At 52.0% G+C, this 22,049-nt stretch overlaps 1 protein-coding gene across 1 annotated transcript in view; it reads right to left on the bottom strand.

Annotated features, from left to right (window-relative positions):
- Window positions 1-2,852: 2,852 nt before the first annotated feature.
- Window positions 2,853-22,049, bottom strand: part of LOC125425258 (ephrin-A2-like) — a 32,059-nt gene continuing 12,862 nt past the window's right edge. Inside the window, exon 2 of the mRNA XM_048482857.1 lies at window positions 2,853-3,210. Coding sequence (XP_048338814.1) covers window positions 2,868-3,210 — 343 coding nt within the window. The 3' untranslated portion in view covers window positions 2,853-2,867. The remainder of the gene's footprint in view (window positions 3,211-22,049) is intronic.

Below are 22,049 nucleotides of genomic sequence, written 5' to 3' on the forward strand. Positions count from 1 at the left end.
CCCCCCCCCCCCCCCACCCCCCCCCCCCCCCACCCCCCCCCCCCCCCACCCCCCCCCCCCCCCACCCCCCCCCCCCCCCACCCCCCCCCCCCCCCACCCCCCCCCCCCCCCACCCCCCCCCCCCCCCACCCCCCCCCCCCCCCACCCCCCCCCCCCCCCACCCCCCCCCCCCCCCACCCCCCCCCCCCCCCACCCCCCCCCCCCCCCACCCCCCCCCCCCCCCACCCCCCCCCCCCCCCACCCCCCCCCCCCCCCACCCCCCCCCCCCCCCACCCCCCCCCCCCCCCACCCCCCCCCCCCCCCACCCCCCCCCCCCCCCACCCCCCCCCCCCCCCACCCCCCCCCCCCCCCACCCCCCCCCCCCCCCACCCCCCCCCCCCCCCACCCCCCCCCCCCCCCACCCCCCCCCCCCCCCACCCCCCCCCCCCCCCACCCCCCCCCCCCCCCACCCCCCCCCCCCCCCACCCCCCCCCCCCCCCACCCCCCCCCCCCCCCACCCCCCCCCCCCCCCACCCCCCCCCCCCCCCACCCCCCCCCCCCCCCACCCCCCCCCCCCCCCACCCCCCCCCCCCCCCACCCCCCCCCCCCCCCACCCCCCCCCCCCCCCACCCCCCCCCCCCCCCACCCCCCCCCCCCCCCACCCCCCCCCCCCCCCACCCCCCCCCCCCCCCACCCCCCCCCCCCCCCACCCCCCCCCCCCCCCACCCCCCCCCCCCCCCACCCCCCCCCCCCCCCACCCCCCCCCCCCCCCACCCCCCCCCCCCCCCACCCCCCCCCCCCCCCACCCCCCCCCCCCCCCACCCCCCCCCCCCCCCACCCCCCCCCCCCCCCACCCCCCCCCCCCCCCACCCCCCCCCCCCCCCACCCCCCCCCCCCCCCACCCCCCCCCCCCCCCACCCCCCCCCCCCCCCACCCCCCCCCCCCCCCACCCCCCCCCCCCCCCACCCCCCCCCCCCCCCACCCCCCCCCCCCCCCACCCCCCCCCCCCCCCACCCCCCCCCCCCCCCACCCCCCCCCCCCCCCACCCCCCCCCCCCCCCACCCCCCCCCCCCCCCACCCCCCCCCCCCCCCACCCCCCCCCCCCCCCACCCCCCCCCCCCCCCACCCCCCCCCCCCCCCACCCCCCCCCCCCCCCACCCCCCCCCCCCCCCACCCCCCCCCCCCCCCACCCCCCCCCCCCCCCACCCCCCCCCCCCCCCACCCCCCCCCCCCCCCACCCCCCCCCCCCCCCACCCCCCCCCCCCCCCACCCCCCCCCCCCCCCACCCCCCCCCCCCCCCACCCCCCCCCCCCCCCACCCCCCCCCCCCCCCACCCCCCCCCCCCCCCACCCCCCCCCCCCCCCACCCCCCCCCCCCCCCACCCCCCCCCCCCCCCACCCCCCCCCCCCCCCACCCCCCCCCCCCCCCACCCCCCCCCCCCCCCACCCCCCCCCCCCCCCACCCCCCCCCCCCCCCACCCCCCCCCCCCCCCACCCCCCCCCCCCCCCACCCCCCCCCCCCCCCACCCCCCCCCCCCCCCACCCCCCCCCCCCCCCACCCCCCCCCCCCCCCACCCCCCCCCCCCCCCACCCCCCCCCCCCCCCACCCCCCCCCCCCCCCACCCCCCCCCCCCCCCACCCCCCCCCCCCCCCACCCCCCCCCCCCCCCACCCCCCCCCCCCCCCACCCCCCCCCCCCCCCACCCCCCCCCCCCCCCACCCCCCCCCCCCCCCACCCCCCCCCCCCCCCACCCCCCCCCCCCCCCACCCCCCCCCCCCCCCACCCCCCCCCCCCCCCACCCCCCCCCCCCCCCACCCCCCCCCCCCCCCACCCCCCCCCCCCCCCACCCCCCCCCCCCCCCACCCCCCCCCCCCCCCACCCCCCCACCCCTCCACCCCCCCCCCCCACCAACCCCCCCCCCCCGCCCACCCCCCCCCCCCCCCACCCCCCCCTCCCCTCACCCCCCCCCCCCCCCACCCCCCCCCCCCCCCACCCCCCCCCAGCTGCTAGAACACGGCCATACAGCCCGGAAACCACACAGCACCCAAGATATTATTAACTGCTACCATTCTATCACCTTTACCTGGATAGCCCAGGCTAGTCCGTTCTTATGAAATTTTGGAAGCTAAGGAGGGTTAACCATGGCGAGTGCTTAGATGGAAGACCAACAAGACAGTTCAAGGTTGCTACGTAGAGGCGGGCAACGACCAATACCTCAGTTCATCTCTTGCCTTGAAACTCCGAGAGGAATCACTGCAAGCCAGCTCCAACTTGCCAGCGGAAAAATTACTAAGCGGCTATTACTATTTCCTGAAATTGTGTTAATCGAAATCAACATGCTTATCAACGATCAATAGAAAGTATTTTTTTTTATCTTTTAGCTTTTCTTAAAGATGATAACAACAACAACACATTCAAGAAAGGTAATCCTATTGCAGGTTAATGAAATATTTCAATTAATTTTAAAATTATTCTGAATTAACAATGCAGCCGTACACAGAATGATATGTATTAACTGAACCCCAACAGAGATGGTCCCTTTCCTTAAAATATATTATTTAAGCTGACTATTGTTTCAGGGGATACTCGTGTTTGTCCGCAATAGAACAGACAGATTTGAAACCAGCGGTACCTTAGAGGTTTTTTAGGTGTGAGCTTTCGAGAGTCTAACGAAAAGGAGTTTTGATTCTTGAAAGCTCACACCCTGAAAATCTCCAAGGTACCGCTGGACTCAAATCTATCCAGTATGATTACCACTGATATCTTTGAGAAAAGATACCCCCACTGAGTTTCAGCCGCTCGGCCTATTTATGTCAATTACATCAAGTCCAAAAACAGACAGATCTCTTCTCGGGCCGCAGAAGTCAACGGCTTCAGAAGTGCGTAACTCTACTCGGGATGAAACCGTTGGCCTCCAGCTATTCCTCTAATCGACTCACAAATATAGTAGTAGTCACGTCCAGGATGGAACTCGAAACCCAGCGAGAAGGGAGTGAACCGCTGGATCTTCTCCGAGAACCGGACGGGTCCATAGGGAGCGTAGGGGCGGTTGCACTCCCAGCGTTTGAAGGCTTTGGGGGTTTCGTAGCAGCCCTGGTAACCTTCGGCGTCCAGCATGAAAAGAGTGAAGGACTCGGGGGACCCGGCGGCCAAGGGCTGCTCGTAATGCGGGCAGTAAATATCCAGGTAATCGTTGATGGAGACTTGAACGGCATAGTCCTCGGTGATGAACCTGCCATTAGAAAACAACCAGATGGGTCAATATCAGATTTGAAGAGAAGGTTAAGAGCAGAGGTGGGATCCAGCAGGTTCTCACAGGTTCCCGAGAGTAGGTTACTAATTATTTGTGTGTGCCGAGAGGGGGTTACTAATGGGTGATTTCGCCACGTGATTTTGGCCTTAGTTACGCCCCTCCTCTCAGCAGTAGTGCGCAGAACTTGAAGCAGTCTAGCAGGAGGTGCACCGGCGTGCGTAGCAGCCTGCGCCTGAGTGCATTCGTTTCCCACCCAAGAACCGGCGCAGCGGCTGCGTCCTTGCCACAGCCCCGTCCAGGAATGCCCCACCCCGGAATGTCCGGCCACGCCCCTGTCGCACCCTGCCCAGCCCCATTGACGCTACGCCACAGTTTGAATTCCACCACCATGGGAACCTATTACTAAAATTTTTGGATCCCACCACCGGTTAAGAGGTGACATGATAGCCATGTTTAGATATTTGAACAGATGTCATGTTGGTGAGGGAGCAAGCTTGTTTTCTGCAGCTCCAGAAACTAGGACCAGGAGTCATGGGTTCAAGGTGAAGGAAAAGAGATTCCACCTAAACATCAGGAAGAACTTCCCGACAGTAAGGGCTATTCGACACTGCCTCGGAGTATGGTGGAGTCTCCTTCCTTGGAGGTTTTTAAAGAGAGGCTGGACGGCCATTTGTCAGGAGTGATTTGATCGTGTGTTCCTGCATTGCAGGGGGTTGGACTTGATGGCCCTTGGGGTCTCCTCCAACTCTAGGATTCTATGATTTCATTTCTACAGAAGACGGGAAAAGTAACACGCACGATCCGGATTAAAGGTGGGGGCCTTTAAGACCAGAAATTAAGCACATGGGGCAAAAAATCCAAACTTCACATACACGCTACAGGGATCAGTGCTATCAGTCACAGACCAGGAAAGGGATTTGGGCGTCTTAGCTGATAGTTCCATAGAAATGCCAAGTCAATGCATGGCAGCTGTGAAAAAGGCAAACTCTATGCTGGGGATAATTAGGAAAGGAGTTGATAATAAAACTGCAAGGATTGTCATGCCCTTATATAAAGCCGTGGTGCGACCGCACTTGGGGTACTGTGTTCAGTTCTGGTCGCCACATCTCAAAAAGGATATCGAACAGATAGAAAAAGTGCAGAGAAGGGCAACGAGGATGATTGAGGGACTGGAGCACCTTCCTTATGAGGAGAGGCTGCAGTGTTTGGGACTCTTTAGTTTGGAGAGGAGACAGCTGAGGGGGGATATGATTGAAGTCTACAAAATTATGCATGGGGTAGAAAATGTCGACAGAGAGAAATTTGTCTCACAATACTAGAACCAGGGGGCATTCATTGAAAATGCTGGGGGGAAGAATTAGGACTAATAAAAGGGAAAATTTCTTCACGCAACACTTGATTGGTGTTTGGAATATGCTGCCACAGGAGGTGGTGATGGCCACTAACCTGGATAGCTTTAAAAGGGGCTTGGACAGATTTATGGAGGAGAAGTCAATCTATGGCTACCCATCTTGATCCTCCTTGATCTGAGATTGCAAATGCCTTAGCAGACCAGGTGCTCAGGAGCAGCAGCAACAGCAGCAGCAGCAGCAGCAGAAGGCCATTGCTTTCACATCCTGCAGGTGAGCTCCTAAAGGCACCTGGTGGGCCACTGCGAGTAGCAGAGTGCTGGACTAGATGGACTCTGGTCTGATCCAGCAGGCTCGTTCTTAGGTTCTTAAGTTTTCTCAGCCCTCCTTCTCTCTTTAAAAAACAAGTTTCTGGTCCTCGTGGTTGCTAATACAAGAATGGGGACACATGGAAATCTCAGAAGCCAGAAAGATGTATTGTTATCAAGGGAAAGGACGGCCTAGCAGTACAGAGTTCGTTTACTTTATCCTCACAACAGCCCTGTGGTGTAGACTGGATGAAGAAGAAGAGTTTGGATTTATATCCCCCCTTTCTCTCCTGCAGGAGACTCAAAGGGGCTGACAATCTCCTTGCCCCCTTTCTCTCCTGTAAGGAGACTCAAGGTGGCTTACAAACTCCTTTCCCTTCCCTCATACACAACAAACACCCTGTGAAGTGGGTGGGGCTGAGAGAGCTCCGAAGAACTGTAACTAGCCCAAGGTCACCCAGCCGGCGTATGTGGGAGTGTACAGGCTAAACTGAATTCCCCAGATAAGCCTCCACAGCTCAGGCGGCAGAGCTGGGAATCAAACCCGGTTCCTTCAGATTAGATATTATTATTATTATTATTATTATTATTATTATTATTATTATTATTATTATTATTATTATTATTATTATTATTATCATCATTATCATTATCATTATTAATTGGGTTTATAAACCGCCCTCCCCCGAAGGGCTCAGATACATGAGCTCTTAACCTCCTACGCCACTGCTGCTCCTTGGAGAGAGCATGGCTACCCCACAGCCAAGTGGGCACTAGAAGCCAAGTCCTCTCTGTGAGACACTCTAACCACTACACTCTTTTGCTGGCTATCGCAGCGTTTCCCAGATTACCAGAAATGGAAACCTGCTTTTCCCTGAGTTGCAACTTACAGTATACTTATTCTTCTACCCATCGATGGTCTTAATTAGGAGGCAAGCTCAGAGCAGAGACTCCTACAGAGATTTAATGGGGAGCCTCCTCTGTAATGATATGATACGGCCGCATTCCTGTAATGGGAGCATTCCTGTAAGGGGTCCAATCACGCAAAATAGCACAATTATCCCACCCCAAAGGCTGACGGGTAAGTGGAACCGTCAGAGCAGTGACTCACGTAGAGACGCAACAGGCAACTCTTGGCGGGTGGGTCCTTCAGGGCTCAGAGCCTTTAATTGTTTCATTGCCTTCTTTCTCACGGTGCCCTACCAATTTTCTCACAGCACACTAATGTGCCCAGCCCAGAGCTTGGAAATTACTGGTTTACCCTATGCAAAGCTCCTCATATTCTTGTTTGCCTTACCAATATGTTTTTATAATCCCAAGTGGCTTTGAGGTTCCTTTTGCGAAAAGGAAGCCGGCCAATACATTCCAGAAATAAGTCGTTAATAAACAACATCAATCCCCATTAAATGCAGGTGTTGGCTCCCAAGGCTCTTTCTCTAGCATTAGCCGGAGTTTGAGCTTTGAGCCACAGGGAAAGGTCTCTCTCCCAAACCCCCTGGACGAGGAGGGGGGGACGACACGGCGGGGCCCCCACTGCTTCCCACCCACGGCCGAGGTCCAGCTGTTCAGCGCAGCTAAACAAGCAGACGTCAGCTCCTATTAATTCAAGTGGCTGGAAGCAAAAAGGGTCAAGGGGAGCCCCTGGGGTTATGGGCCGCCAGCCCAGCCCGGAGACAAAAGCCCTCACGCCTGAAGGCACCGCCGGGCCCCCCGACTGGGTGTGATGCATCGGTGGGGAATGCGGCCACCAAGCAACTGGGCATCCTAAAATCTGTGCACGGAGCCCAGCCAGCGCACCACGGGTGCAGAGTGGCGTCTGGGGAGCTTATGTGCCAGAGAGACGTTCCCACAAGACAGGAGTCCAGGTCTCGATCGTTCAATCCCCCGCGAGGCCCCTTCCGCACATGCAGAATAATGCACTTTCAATCCATTTCCAATGCACTTTGCAGCTGGATTTTACTGTGCGAAACAGCAAACATCCACTTGCAAACAATTGTGAAAGTGGATTGACGGTGCATTATTCTATATGTGCGGAAAAGGCCTGAACCCCAAGTTCTGCCCTGAGGTTTCTGAGGAACCGCCGTGCCAAGATCCAAACCCACGGTGGCACCCTGATCCTGGGCCTTAAAGAGACTCAGGCTATCAGACTATAGATGAGAGGTGCCCAGCCTTTTGGAGCCTGCAGGTACATTTGGAATTTCTGAGGCAACATGGCAGCAAATCGGCTGCCACAAAATGGCTGCCTCAGGAGGCGGAGGCGGCCACAAAATGGCTGCCGCCGTTTAACTTCAGTAACGCAGTGTGGATCCTTGTGCTGTGGTGGCAGTTGTTGCCAAAGCAACATGTTTAGAAAATCTGCATAGCCAATCAAATCTCCAACAGTCAATTGGAGGTACCGTCAAAGGCTTTCACGGCTGGAATCACTGGAGGGTGTTGTGTGGTTTCCGGGCTGTATGGCCGTGTTCATAAGAACATAAGAACTAGCCTGCTGGATCAGACCAGAGTCCATCTAGTCCAGCACTCTGCTGCTCGCAGTGGCCCACCAGGTGCCTTTGGGAGCTCACCTGCAGGAGGTGAAAGCAATGGCCTTCTGCTGCTGCTGCTGCTCCTGAGCACCTGGTCTGTTAAGGCATTTGCAATCTCAGATCAAGGAAGATCAAGATGGGTAGCCATAGATCGACTTCTCCTCCATCAATCTGTCCAATCCCCTTTTAAAGCTATCCAGGTTAGTGGCCATCACCACCTCCCGTGGCAGCATATTCCAAACACCAACCACACGTTGCGTGAAGAAGTGTTTCCTTTTATTAGTCCTAATCCTTCCCCCCAGCATTTTCAATGGATGCCCCCTGGTTCTAGTATTGTGAGAAAGAGAGAAAAATTTCTCTCTGTCAACATTTTCTACCCCAGGCATAATTTATAGACTTCAATCTCCTCTCCAAACTAAAGAGTCCCAAGCGCTGCAGCCTCTCCTCATACGGAAGGTGTTCTTTCTAGTAGCATTTTCTCCTGACGTTTCTCCTGTATCTGTGCATCACAGATGCAGGTGAAATGTCAGGAGAAAATGCTGCTAGAACACGGCCATACAGCCCGGAAACCACACAACACCCCAGTCAATTGGAGGTTTTGCTGGGCAAAAGGCCCACCTGGTCTCACTCAGTGTGATGTGGTGGTTAAGAGCGGCGGACTCCAATCTGGAGAACCAGGTTCGGTTCCCCGCTCCGCCCCCTGAAGCCTGACGGGTGGCCTTGGGCTAGTCACAGTTCTCTCAAATTCTCTCAGGCCACCTACCTCACAAGGTGCCTGTTGTGAGGAGAGAAAGGGAAGGCGTTTGTATGCCACTCTGAGACTCCTTAGAGGTAGAGAAAAGCAGGACGTAAATCCAACTCTTCTTCTCCTTCACTTCCTAAAAACACTTCCTAAAAACACTTGGCAGGTGTCGGAAAAGGTTGGCACCATGTTGCTACCGCAGTAGAGCAATCCCAGAGCAAAGATGAGCCCCATGAGGGGCCCTTCCGCATTGTCAGAGTCGACCTTAGATTGACTTGAGTCCGACCCGAGTCCTCCGCACAGACGTAGCGTCGGACTCGTGTCTGACTCGACTCACCTCCCCCTCGCCATTGAATTTCTCGACTCTACTGGGGAGTTGAGTTGACTGGTGGACTTGGATTGCGCTCGAGCCGTCACTCGACTCTGCCATGTAGCCAATCACAGCTAAGTATTTCGCCCATGCGCAGAAGGGGAGACTCGTGGCGGCGCGAAAAGCTTTGGGCATGCGCAGAATGGGGGACTCAGCAACCAATCGGAACGCAGCGCAGGGAGGTGGTCCCGCCCTCTGAGCTCGGCTCCGGAGACACAAGTCGGCTGCTGTGCGGAGGAACGGGAGGACTCAAGTTGAGGTACGACTCCGCCGACACGAGTCGAACCTGAGTCGCCTTGTGTGTCCGGAAGGGGCCAAGGATAGGGTGGGATATAAACCCAAGAAAAAATTTTTTTTAAAAAAATTATGCACAGCATATTTATAAACCTCCTTCTGGTTTTTAGGGGATTGATAGTAGCATCTATTATGCTGATTTTAGTATGCTGCGTTTTAATGGGGTGGGGTTATTTTATTTTATATAGAGCCAATTTAATTAATATCTAACGGATTTTAGTCTTTGGTTTATGTGCTCTATTTTGTTTTGTTGTTCACCGCCCTGAGCCCTTCGGGGGAGGACAGTATAGAAGTTCAACCAATAAATAAAATAAATAAATAAATAACACATTGCAGTCGCTATAAATTAACCCATTTCCCCTTTTTTCTGTTTGTTTGTGTGCCGTTTACGCTTTCAGTGGTGTGGGCCCACGAAAACAATCCAGGTTGTTTTCGCGCCTTCACAGGAAAGCGCTTCTCTTTTTAAATTTTTCTTTGCAAAGCATGCGTAGCTGCGAAGGCGTGCAGAAATGGACTCTTGCAGCCACGCCAACTGTCCCGCAACCAGATTGGCCGCACCTGCGTAGCCTCGTATGTTCAGCATACAACATGGAAAAAAAAGAGAGGTCGAAAAATGGGTTTTCCTGCAACGGCCAGGTCAATAACAAATGTGTTGCTGTAGATCTATGAGCAACATGGCGGCTCTACTCACTGCCATGGGGGGGAAATGTTGGTTGGGGAACTCGTGAAATGGCGGGCGTTCGGAGAATTGGCCTACATCGTGCCTGCACAAACTGGCAGGCAGGCAGATTCTTCCTGAAATGGCAGACAACGGCGGAATCTAAAGTGTGAAAGGGAGGCCAATAAAGCGTCCCTACTTGTTGTGTTGGCATGAAAGCGCCTTCAACCTGGAATTTTGCAAAAAGATTGCTAGGTTTGTAAAACCCAGGTTGAGAGAAATACGACAGGCCTGAGTCATTTGGGGGGGGGGGGGAGGGATCTGTGCAAAGTTCTTCCTCAAAACGCTATATATAATGTCCCGAAGACGGTATATTTGGGCTGTGCGGAATCTGCCCGAAACTGCCAGCGGAGTTAAAGTAGGGCAAGAAGAAACGAAGATAAAGGTGAGCTCCAGATTTGGGGGACCTTTGGCAAGGTAACCCTAGCAGGCCCCTTTCCAAACGCGGCGGCACACACGAACAGAGGGCAGGCAAGCAAAATACTACCGCTGGCTGCGAACACTGATGATCGGGGCAATTTCTACAGCATCCGAAGTTCAGTTACACTCCTCTGGTCCCTTCCGCACATGCAGAATAATGCACTTTCAATCCACTTTCAATGCACTTTGCAGCTGTGAAGAATAGCAAAATCCACTTGCAAACAATTGTGAAAGTGGATTGAAAGTGCATTATTCTGCATGTGTGGAAGGGGCCTAAAAGTCCTGAGAAGGATCTAACTCTGCTTAGAACAGCCGTCATGGCAGAGAAGGGACTTCTCCCTGCCTCTGTGATGGTGGCATACTGTGTTTCCCCGAATATGAGACAGTGTCTTATATTAATTTTTGCTCCCAAAGATGTGCCATGTCTTATTTTCAGGAGATGTCTTATTTTTCTGTGTTCTGTTCGTTGGGCGTGCTTCTAAACAAAAACTTTGCTACGTCTTACTTTCGGGGGATGCCTTATATTTCGCACTTCAGCAAAACCTCTACTACGTCTTATTTTTAGGGGATGTCTTATATTCGGGGAAACAGGGTAGATGCCAAGGGATGAAGGTGGACGGGCAGGCAATGTCTTCCCATCAAAGTCCAATGGCATAATTACACCTTAGGCCCTAGGCCAGTGTTTCCCAACCTTTTCGAGGTCAGGGTACCCTTGGCCTCACTCTTCATATCTCACGGTACCCCTGCCGCCACCCTCCACCTTCCCCTCCCATTGCCCCTGCTTGCCACACACACCACCTTCCCCTCCCAGGGTGAAGGGAAGCACTGGGGGTGGGGGTGGCTGCTGACCTTGTGGCAGGCCCTGCCCCATGGGCCAGCTCCATGTCCTTGCTGGCGCCGGTGGGAGACACCAGAAAAATGAGGGGGGGGGGCGGTAGTGTTGCCGCGGTACCCCTGGGACATGCTCACGGCACCCCAGGGTACCACGGGACCCTGGTTGAGAATGGCTGTCCTAGGCTATCGGCAGCTGCTAACAATATCTGCTCCAAACACTTTTCCCTTGTTCGCACAGTTTTGAGACTTACCAGTTGAAGTTGGCAACAAGCTTCAGAGACTATGGATTAGTAAGAAATCTGTTTGCTGTACGGACTACGCCATTTCAAAATTCTTTTGGCGACACCTGAAGACTGATTCGGACACGCAACGGCAAAAGACTTGGAAGAGGCCGGAGAACGGATTGTATCCCACCGGCGATAAGATCGGTTCACATCACCAGATACTCTCCAGTTATGGGAATGTATCCTCGCAAGCAGAAAACTAGCTGAGCAGGGATCAGTAAAACGCCATGTGCTACTTTTTAACAACATTCCAGGACAGGACGTTCCCCCCACAACCCTGCTCAGCTAGTTTTCTGCTTGCGAGGATATTAATGAAATGCAGATTGTCGAGGCAGTAGAATGAAATGGCAGATTGTCGAGGCAGTAGAACAGAATGTACAATTTCAGTTCACAGTTGGACAGAAGGTCAGGAATGCCATTTTTAAACACCCTCCTGTGTGAAAGATTCCTTCTCAGTACAACAATAGCATGGCATAGGCCCCTTACGAACATGCAGAATAATTCATTCTAACAACTTGCCAGGACTTTAGTGTGTGTCTCTGTGTGTTGGATAGTAGGAACGTTAAAAATGATGCCTGCCTCGCACTACAAAAGGATCCGGCCCTCTTGAATTTTTGAGGTTTCCTGCTTTGTGTCTACACCAAGCCTGTTTTTGTCTCAGATATGTGAAGCAGAATTACAACACAAACCTCTAAGAACGTAAGAACATAAGAACAAGCCAGCTGGATCAGACCAGAGTCCATCTAGTCCAGCACCCTGCTACTCACAGTGGCCCACCAGGTGCCTTTGGGAGCTCACATGCAGGAGGTGAAAGCAATGGCCTTCTGCTGCTGCTGCTGCTCCTGAGCACCTGGTCTGCTAAGGCATTTAAGAACATAAGAACAAGCCTGCTGGATCAGACCAGAGTCCATCTAGTCCAGCACTCTGCTACTCGCAGTGGCCCACCAGATGCCTTTGGGAGCTCACCTGCAGGAGGTGAAAGCAATAGCCTTCTGCTGCTGCTGCCCTTGAGCACCTGGTCTGCTAAGGCCTTTGCAATCTCACATCAAGGAGGATCAAGATTGGTAGCCATAGATCGACTTCTCCTCCATAAATCTGTCCAAGCCCCTTTTAAAGCTACCCAGGTGAGTGGCCATCACCACCTCCTGTGGCAGCATATTCCAAACACCAATCACACGTTGCGTGAAGAAGAAGTGTTTCCTTTTATTAGTCCTAATTCTTCCCTCCAGCATTTTCAGTGGATGCCCCCTGGTTCCAGTATTCTGAGACAGAGAGAAAAGGTTCTCGCTGTCAACATTTTCTACCCCATGCATAAGTTTATAGACTTCAATCATATCCCCCCTCAGATGTCTCCTCTCCAAACTAAAGAGCCCCAAACGCTGCAGCCTCTCTCAGGCCATGACAGTTTTCTCAAAAACGCACTCCCAAACCGAACAACCCTTCCTCAAAGCCAAGCCTGCAAACGCAACCCAGAATCCCACGGCAACACGCGGGGAGTGCCGTGGCAAACCAGCCAACGTGGAACCTGACGGTGGTGGGAAGTTTCAAAGTTATGTTCCCACCGTTTCGGAGGAGTGACGCGCCGCGAACAAAATCCATGTTCTTGGGAAAACTCAACAGGGTTTTGGCAGCCGAAAGGAGGAGATGTCAGAAGCGGTTTGCGACCTGCTACCACTTTGCGGCCGGCCAGACCGACGGCTTCCATTGTTTTTACTCAACTGACCCATAGGTTTACGTCTGGCCGGCTTCCCACCGCTATCATGGAGTCCCGGAGAAGAAGAACTGGCAGGCCGGCAGTCTTCCATCACGCCCAAACCCGGCCCTCCCTTCAGGAATTCCTTTCACGGCACCATGTTTATTATATCAGATCTGGCACATGTTACTTCGGGGAGCTAGCTGTCGGCTGGGAAGCCGGGCAGAAAAAGAGACGTACAATAAACAGATCATTAAATGATCTCTCTTTGCCAGTCGGGGGTAACGCTTCCAGCGTCTGACAAAGAGGTCCGCGGCCCATGGCAGCTTCTGCCACAACCAATCTGTTCACCCCGGAGGTGCCACAAGGCTCTCGCTGTTTCGGCTGCCGCAGAGGAAGCCGGCATCCGCTCGCCATCTGGAACTGGCATCCGCGGAGCAAGAGAGAGGTTTAGGGTTGCCAAGTCGCCCTGACCCACTGGAAGGGGGTAGGGTTGCCAGATCCGGTTTGGGAAACTCTTGACAGGGACCTCAGTAGGGTAGAGTGCCACCCTCCGAGGTGTTCGTTTGCTCCAAGGGAACAAGTTGTCTCGAGATGCGCTGTAATTCTGGGGATCCCCAGGGCCCACCCCTACAATGATTCCAAGAAGGAGCTGTACCACATCCTACCCAGAGAACAAGACATCGGATCGGGTTAAAACTGAAGAACGGGATGTACGTGTCATCCCAAGCCACTCTAAATAATGAAAACAGAGGACATTCGAGAGTCTCTCTCAGCGGCTCCTACCTGAGCAATGAATTCCTTCCTCCCTTTCCCCCTGAAAAGGTTATGCTCATTGGTCTGACCTTCAAAAAACTGAACTTCTGTTAGCAAATTCCAACAAAGGGGTGACTCAAAAGTAGCAAACCTTTGGTCTCGCCTGCCGTAAATTTCTGCAAACACACGCTATCGATTGTCATTTGGATTGATCGGTTTGGCAACGTTATTACATTTGACATTGGGGTTGGGTGTGTTTTTTTTCCTTTCCGACCCCTTTCTTCCTTTTCTTTTTACAGGGATGATTTTATTTTTATTTATGACTGCCATTTTGGGTTTGTAACAGGTTGAATTTTAACATCCTGCCGTAAAGGAGCCCTCTGCCATGATGGCCTCCAACGGGAAGCGATAAACGGAACTGAAACAAATAAATCTGAAGCAGAGAGCCACAAGAAGGTCTAACACGATTATATTTCAATAGAGGAAGAATTAAGTGCTTGTCGATCATCTTATGGATCTGGAACTGACTGGCTGAAACCCTGGAAGGGTGTTGGCACGCTGAATAATTGGGGAGAAGAATATTGGTCGATTTCCCTTTACCATCCCCATTAATAAAAGCAGGTTTTCCTATTCACCTATGGCGAATAATCATTCCCGGGGGTGTATGTATGTTCTGACATACAGTGACTCCATAGGGTTTTCGAGGCAAGAGACATTCAAACGGTTTGCAGTAAAATACTCCTGGCAAAAGATGAAGGACGGAGACAAAAATGTAAAACGGCATTATATTTTCAACTAGTTTCAAGGTTAACAAAAGGATATTCACACTGCACGACGCGTAATAAGGGAGCTGACAGAATTTGAAAAGGTGATAACGCAACAAAGAGAACATTTATTAGCACAGATCTGCAAGTTATTACTTCAATTTGAGACAGAAACAGAGCAAGTTAGAACATGTACGGCGAGAGACGTGCAGAATTTTGAGGAAGACGGATTCCTCCAGCAGTGGGAAACCTTCATGGAAGAAAGGGATAAAATTCACAGCCAGCGAAACATTAAGAGAAAATTGCTGCAAGATATTTTTACCAGTGGTATATCACTCCAAAGCATATTGAGAAGATGGACAAGAAACACGAAGTTGGAAATGCAAAGAGGTGGGTGGTAATTTTTACCACATGTGACGGACGGAGAGAAAGACAAAAAATATATATACTGGAAAGAAACACAGGCTGAAATTGAGAAAATGTTAAAAATTTAATTTGCTGCGGATACCCAGAGTTTGCTATTAGGCACCTGGCCAAAAAAACATTCCAAAAATTTCAGAAGAGCTGTTTCGATATATGACAACGGCGGCTAGAGTTGCTACAGAATAGAAAGAACAGGAATGTCCATGCTGAGAACGCTAGGAAAGTAAACCAGCGAAATATGCCGCAATGGCAAAGCTAACCAACTTTGTGAATAGAAACCAACGAAAGAATTCCAACATAAATGGAAAGCATATTGCTTCTGCTATTCTTAAAAATGGGGAGCTGAAAAGGAGGCTGATGAAATGATGCGTATAAATTACTATTAATTCTCATGAATTGTCATATGGAAAAGGGGGCCAAAAACATTTAAGTATATTGTGAATAGAATCATAGAGTTGGAAGAGACCCCCAAGGGCCATCAAGTCCAACCCCCTGCCATGATAGATCATGTTAATTTGGGGGAAATATCTTCAGAAATCTATAGTAATCATTAATATTATATTATCAGTCTTTCATATCTATCTTCTTTTGTTACAACTCATCACACAGTACTGTTTAATATCAGGCATAACAGATATTGTATAAGGTACAATATTATACTATTATACTATTTTCACAGTTTTCACGGCTATTATCATTTATTGTTTATGATTTATTAAATTATGGTGCGTTATAACAGGCATGCATTTTTTCCTTTTTCTTAGTTTGCTGTTGTAATTGTTTTGATCTTCTTTGCATTTTTCTGTTCCATTTATATGTATATAATTGTTGGATTTATATCTATATATCTACAGAGAGTCAGCATGCTGTACTGGTTATGAGCAGTTCATTCTAATATGGATAACCAGGTTTGATTCCCCATTCCTCCACATGAACAGCCAACTCTTATCTGGTGTACTGGATTTGTTTCCTCGCTGCTACACATGAAGCCTGCTGGGCGACCTTGGGCCAGTCCCAGTTCTCTCTGAACTCTCTCAGCCCCACCTACCTCACAAGGTGTCTGTTGTGGGGAGAGGAAGGGGAAGGAGTTCGTAAGCCACCTTGAGTCTCCTGACAGGAAAGGCAGGATATAAATCCAAACTCTTCTTTGTCAAAAAAAATGTTTTTAAGAGATCGTTTGCCATTGCCTTGACTGAGAGAGTCCTGAGAGAACTGTGGAGGCCCGAAATCACCCATCAGATTTCATGTTTGAAGAGTGGAGAATCGAACTTAATTCTCCAGATTAGATTCTGTTGCTCTTATCCACTACACCATGCTGGACTTTTTTGAATGTAAGCAGTGCTTTCCACACTAACCCAGTTGTTGATGTTTATTTATTTGCTTTTTTTCACCACTGAGGACCCAAAGTAACTTATTATACCCTCATTCTACTTCTCCCTGTCCCCCATTCTCACAACAACACTACAAGGTAGGTTAGAAGAAGAAGAAGAAGAGTTTGGATTTATATCCCCCCCTTTCTCTCCTGCAGGAGACTCAAAGGGGCTCACAATCTCCTTGCCCTTCCCCCCTCACAACAAACACCCTGTGAGGTAGGTGGGGCTAAGAGAGCTCCCAGAAGCTGTGACCAGCCCAAGGTCACCCAGTTGGCATGTGTGGGAGTGCCCAGGCTAATCTGAATTCCCCAGATAAGCCTCCACAGCTCAGGCGGCAGAGCTGGGAATCAAACCCGGTTCCTCCAGATTAGATACACGAGCTCTTAACCTCCTACGCCACTGCTGCTCCTGCCTCATGGCCATTCAATCAGTGAGGATTTGACCCTAGGTCTTCCAATTCCTTTCCTGACCCCCCTAGCCACTAAACCTCACCGGCTTATGTCAATATCCGTGAGTAAAACTAGAGATTTTTTTTCCCCGGGCTAATAACCTCAGTGGAATTATTTGCAAAGGGTGGAAATTAGGCAGGAGAAAACCAAAACCAAAATCCAACGGGGATAGAGAGACCCTCGAGGGATCTGATCGTGGTCCCTGCCGTCAGCTGCGTGTGAGAGAGCGCCACATTCCCACGCCGATGTACAATTTTACAGTTTGGTGCCAGGGAAGAGAAGCCACGTAGATCCATGCACAAACACCGCATGCTGGCTGGGCAAAAAACCGGATCGAGCAGAAAGGCCAAGTGCCGAGGCGGGGAGGATGAGCGTCTTCAAAGAGAGGGTTGCTTCTCACACCTCACCAACCGGGAACACAAGTCACTGACCTATTTTAGAGCGTGGTGAAGATCGATCCAATTAGATATTGCTTCCTGTCCCGAGGCAGAGGAAGCAATTAAAGGCCAAATCGGTTGTGACATAGGAGCGTTTCCAAATGATCCCATTCCGTGTATTGTCAAAGGCATTCTCACAGCCAGGATCGACTGGCTGTTGTGGGTTTTTGGGGCCGTGTGGCAGGCATCTTGTAGTTTTTGCCCAGAAAACCCACAACAGCTAGATTTCTTTCTGCTTTAACACTGGTGGGAAAGGATCTAACTAGAGTCAGAGAAACGGGAAAGTTGCTATATTTCTCCCAAAGGCTGCCCAGCTTTTAAAAACCCACCAAGTTTGTTTTCTCTCCACAGAGGGGAAAACTGCAGATTCATGAAGGAGTTGATCTACCAGCTGCGACAAGCTGTGTTGACTAAAATAATTCTCCACCTTCAGGGGCAGTCAATCTCTGAGTCCAAGAGCCGGAAAGCAACATCAGGGGAAGGCCTCGGACTCTATGCCTTGTTTGCCATTCACAGAAACGCTTGGCCACTGTGTGAGACAGGATGTTTGGCCAGACGGACCACTGGTCTGATCCAACAGGGCTCTTCTGATGTTCTTATGAAGGCCTCAACCTCCATGCCCTGTTGTGGGATCTCCAGAGGAACTGGTTGGCCACTGTGTAAGATTGGATGCTGGACTAGATGGACCACTGGTCTGATCCAGAAGAGGTCTTCTGATGTTCTTATGAAGGCCTCAGCTTCTATGCCCTCTTGTTAGATCTCCAGAGGAACTGGTTGGCCACTGTGTAAGATGGGATGCTGGACTAGATGGACCACTGGTCTGATCCAGAAGAGGTCTTCTGATGTTCTTATGAAGGCCTCAGCTTCTATGCCCTCTTGTTAGATCTCCAGAGGAACTGGTTGGCCACTGTGTAAGATGGGATGCTGGACTAGACGGACCACTGGTCTGATCCAGCAGGGCTCTTCTGATGTTCTAATGGAGGCTGTGACCTCTATGCCCTGTTGTGGGACCTCCAGAGGAACTGGTCGGCCACTGTGTAAGATGGGATGCTGGACTAGATGAACCCTCACTTGTCCGACCCAGCAGGGCTCTTATGTTCTTAAAAGTAACCAAAGAAGCCAATTTCCATCATGAACGTGGTCCCTAGAAATGGATTATGCCCCCCCCCCCTTCCCCAACGCTGCAACGTCGATCAAATTCAGGGCCCGCTGCAGCCGCATTAGAAAATAAATGAAGCCCTAAAGGTTGAGGAGTCATTCTTTGCGTTTTCCGCATCCCCTTCAGGTGAGCTCAACAACTAAGCAAGCCGGGTCTGGAGAGGACAAACGTTACACAGTCAAATATTGATAGACCAAAGTGAGACTCGAAAGTCAACACGCCGTGTTTTGAAAAGATTAGCCAGCCAGATGAAATAAGAGCGCCCTCAGACATCCGAAACAAGGCAAGAGAACGGCTTTTTTCGGTCGTCAGCAACATGGGTACGCCGCTCTTCCTGACTTGACACGTGTGTACTGTGGGCCTAACCACATATAATGTTTTCGCCTTGGGGATGTGGAGAGAAACGTTCGGAAGTTCCACACTCCTCCAAGTACGCACATGGCTAATTCAGATTACGACGTGGCAAGAGAGGAAGCCCTAACCCTGATGGGAATTGTAGTCCATGAATATCTGAAGCGCCAGACTTGAACACCCCTGCCCTAAGGTATCTTCCTAAGCTGAAACAGCCCCAAACGGAACGGGGGCGCAAAAGTGGTGTGCACGAAAACGTGCAGACAATTAAAAACACCAGGGTGTTGTGGGTTTTCCAGGTTGTATGGCCATGTTCCAGTAGCATATTCTCCTGACGTTTCGCCTGCACCTGTGGCTGGCATCTTCAGACGATCTGTTGGTAGTAAAGCAAATGGAGTATATATACCTGTGGAACGTCCAGGGTGGGAGAAAGAACCGTTTGCATTGTTTACAAGTGTTAAGCAAGTGGAGAATGTCCTACCATAGGCATTCCACAGGTATATATACTCCACTTGCTTTACTATCATTTGAAGATGCCAGCCACAGCTGCAGGTGAAACGTCAGGAGAAAATGCTACTGGAACATGGCCATACAACCTGGAAAACCCACAACACTCTAGTGCTGTGGTGGCGAACCTTTGGCACTCCAGATGTTATGGAATACAATTCCCATCAGCCCCTGCCAGCATGGTCATTTAGCCGTGCTGGCAGGGGCTGATGGGAATTGTAGTCCATAACATCTGGAGTGCCAAAGGTTCGCCACCACTGCTCTAGTGATTCCAGCCATGAACATGTTCGACAATGCAATGAAAAACACCGTTACAATTATAAAATAATTCAATAAAAACACGCAAATGTAACAACGATAAAAACACATAAACGTTAACAGCAACAAACACCCATAAAGGTAACTGCAATAAACACACATAAATGTTAACAGCACTAAAACACACATAAATGTTAACAGGGAGGAAAGCCAACAGCCATTTTGGGGGGTATGCCAAACGAAACAGAACAGAACAAAACAAAAAAAGATCACAGCCGCTTGATTTATTTGATTTATTCTTAACAAGTGATGACCTGTCATTGGGTTTGGAGCTGGGCTTGGGAGCTCCTTGCTGTTTGCTGGTCGCCATTCAAGAGCCGGGCAGGGCCACAGCAGAAAAGAAAAATGCATTTGTTCTGCAAGGGCTAGAAGGAAGAAAGCTTAAAAAGCGGAAAGAAAGGGAGCCGGCGCTGCGGATCCCGCACCCAGGCCCAGACGCAATCCAGCTAGGCTCTCGGCCTCCCCTGTCTCACTTGCAGCTTTAAAGAAAAAACAGATTCCTCCTCTGGGGGAGTGTACAAGAGGTTTACGCCAACTGTTAGTCATTAGAATTAAATTTATGGTCCTCTCAGCCGACCTTGTTTGTGGGCCTGCAGTTACGGCACCAAAGAGAGGCAGGGGAAGATTTGTGAAGTAGCGCCAGAGACCCTACTTAGAATTCAGAAGAGCCTGGGTTTAATTCTCGTCCTTTTCAACGAAAGGATCTCTGCTAGCGAGGACGGAAAAAGCTTTTTTTCCCCGGACTGAGCCCCAAGACAGCCACTGCGGGAGAAAGCAAACAGAACTGAGATCGCTGGGCCACTGTTTGGGTTTGGTACAAGGCACCGTTAGGTCTCTGCCCCACTGAGACTACAGAATACTCTTTAGTTTGGGGCTCTTTAGTTTGGAGAGGAGACGTCTGAGGGGGGATATGATTGAAGTCTATAAAATTATGCATGGGGTAGAAAATGTGGACAGAGAGAATTTTTCTCTCTTTCTCACAATACTAGAACCAGGGGGCATACATTGAAAATGCTGGGGGGAAGAATTAGGACTAATAAAAGGAAACACTTCTTCACGCAACGTGTGGTTGGTGTTTGGAATATGCTTCCACAGGAGGTGGTGATGGCCACTCACCTGGATAGCTTTAAAAGGGGCTTGGACAGATTTATGGAGGAGAAGTCGATCTATGGCTCCCAATCTTGACCCTCCTTGATCTGAGGTTGCAAATGCCTTAGCAGACCAGGTGCTCGGGAGCAGCAGCAGCAGCAGGCCATTGCTTTCACCTCCTGCAGGTAAGCTCCCAAAGGCACCTGGTGGGCCACTGTGAGTAGCAGAGTGCTGGACTTGATGGACACTGGTCTGATCCAGCAGGCTCTTTCTTATGTTCTTCTTATGTTCTTAATACGTTTTGGATGTGCAGGGAGATCGGAGGAAAGGCGGGCTTCGTTGCCCATAGATGCCTCCAAGCGACCCGTAAGTGAGGTTTGCTCACTGCGGGCTTCTAGGGAGGGTTAGGGGTTCCCACTAGAGATATCCCACCGGCAACCCCCCACATATTCAAGCGGCTTTTTCCTGTGAGAAAATGGCAAAGGAGGGGAGATTTACAGCCACGGGGTCCCCCCAAAATGCTAATTCCGTGAGCACTTTGGACATTTGCAGGTATCACCACAAAATGGCTGCCGCAGGGAGGTGGAATGAATCATAAAATGGCTGCCGCGGGCACGTTTATAAACCACTGGCAGGTTCCAAGCCAAACATCCTCCTGTGACACGGCCGATTATTTCCAAACGGGTGGCTTTGCTGACCCAAACGTAATGCCTCCTGAGATCTGTTCCAGTGAAGCGGAGGAAAATCATCGTTACTTATTTACTTATTTATATCCTGGTTTCTTCTCCATTGGGGACCTAAAGAGGCTTACATCGCAGTCTCCTCTATTTTACCCACACAACAGTCCTGCGAGGTAGGCTAACCAGGGGTCTGCAACGGGTCTGTGATTCTCCATGTGAGTTTTGAGCTAGGGTTCCCAAATCCTACCCCAGCACTCCAACCACAACATTACACTGGTTTTCAACAAATGGCTATTTGTATCGGGGAAGAGGCGTCTTGGGCAAGATGCACCCAGGGGTCCCGAAAACATTTCAGCGGACGCCTCGACACCCATGGGTAACTCGTGGGAGGATCACTTATTTCGATCTCCGTCCTCCACCCTGTCTCTCTGCCGTGACAAGGAAGATAAATTCCAAAAAAGAAAAGAATGTGTTTAAAATAAACCTGGAAGGAATCCTGGCGCCCAGCGGAGTCCAGAGAGAGAGGGCGTCACCAGGAAACAAACACACAAGCGCAACGTTTTTGCCAGCCTCCAAGTTAAACTATGTATCGTACAGAGGCCTGCTGATTACAAAATGTTCAATAACTTGAACCGACTCAAAACACGGGGAGCCGCATTGATCAAAAGCTGACTTACAAATTCCCAGGGGGCTAGGGTGTCGGAAGGACCAAGTGTTCGAAAAAAAGCTAACCCATGTACCAAGATTGCTGATAAGAGGAGCAGCAGTGGCGTAGGAGGTTAAGAGCTAGTGTATCTAATCTGGAGGAACCGGGTTTGATTCCCAGCTCTGCCGCCTGAGCTGTGGAGGCTTATCCGGGGAACCAGATTAGCCTGTGCACTCCAACACATGCCAGCTGGGTATCCTTGGGTTGGTCACAGCTTTTCAGAGCTCTCTCAGTCCCACCTACCCCACAGGGTGTTTGTTGTGAGGGGG

The sequence above is a fragment of the Sphaerodactylus townsendi genome, unplaced genomic scaffold (genome assembly GCF_021028975.2).
Source record: "Sphaerodactylus townsendi isolate TG3544 unplaced genomic scaffold, MPM_Stown_v2.3 scaffold_24, whole genome shotgun sequence".
Taxonomy (NCBI): domain Eukaryota; kingdom Metazoa; phylum Chordata; class Lepidosauria; order Squamata; family Sphaerodactylidae; genus Sphaerodactylus; species Sphaerodactylus townsendi.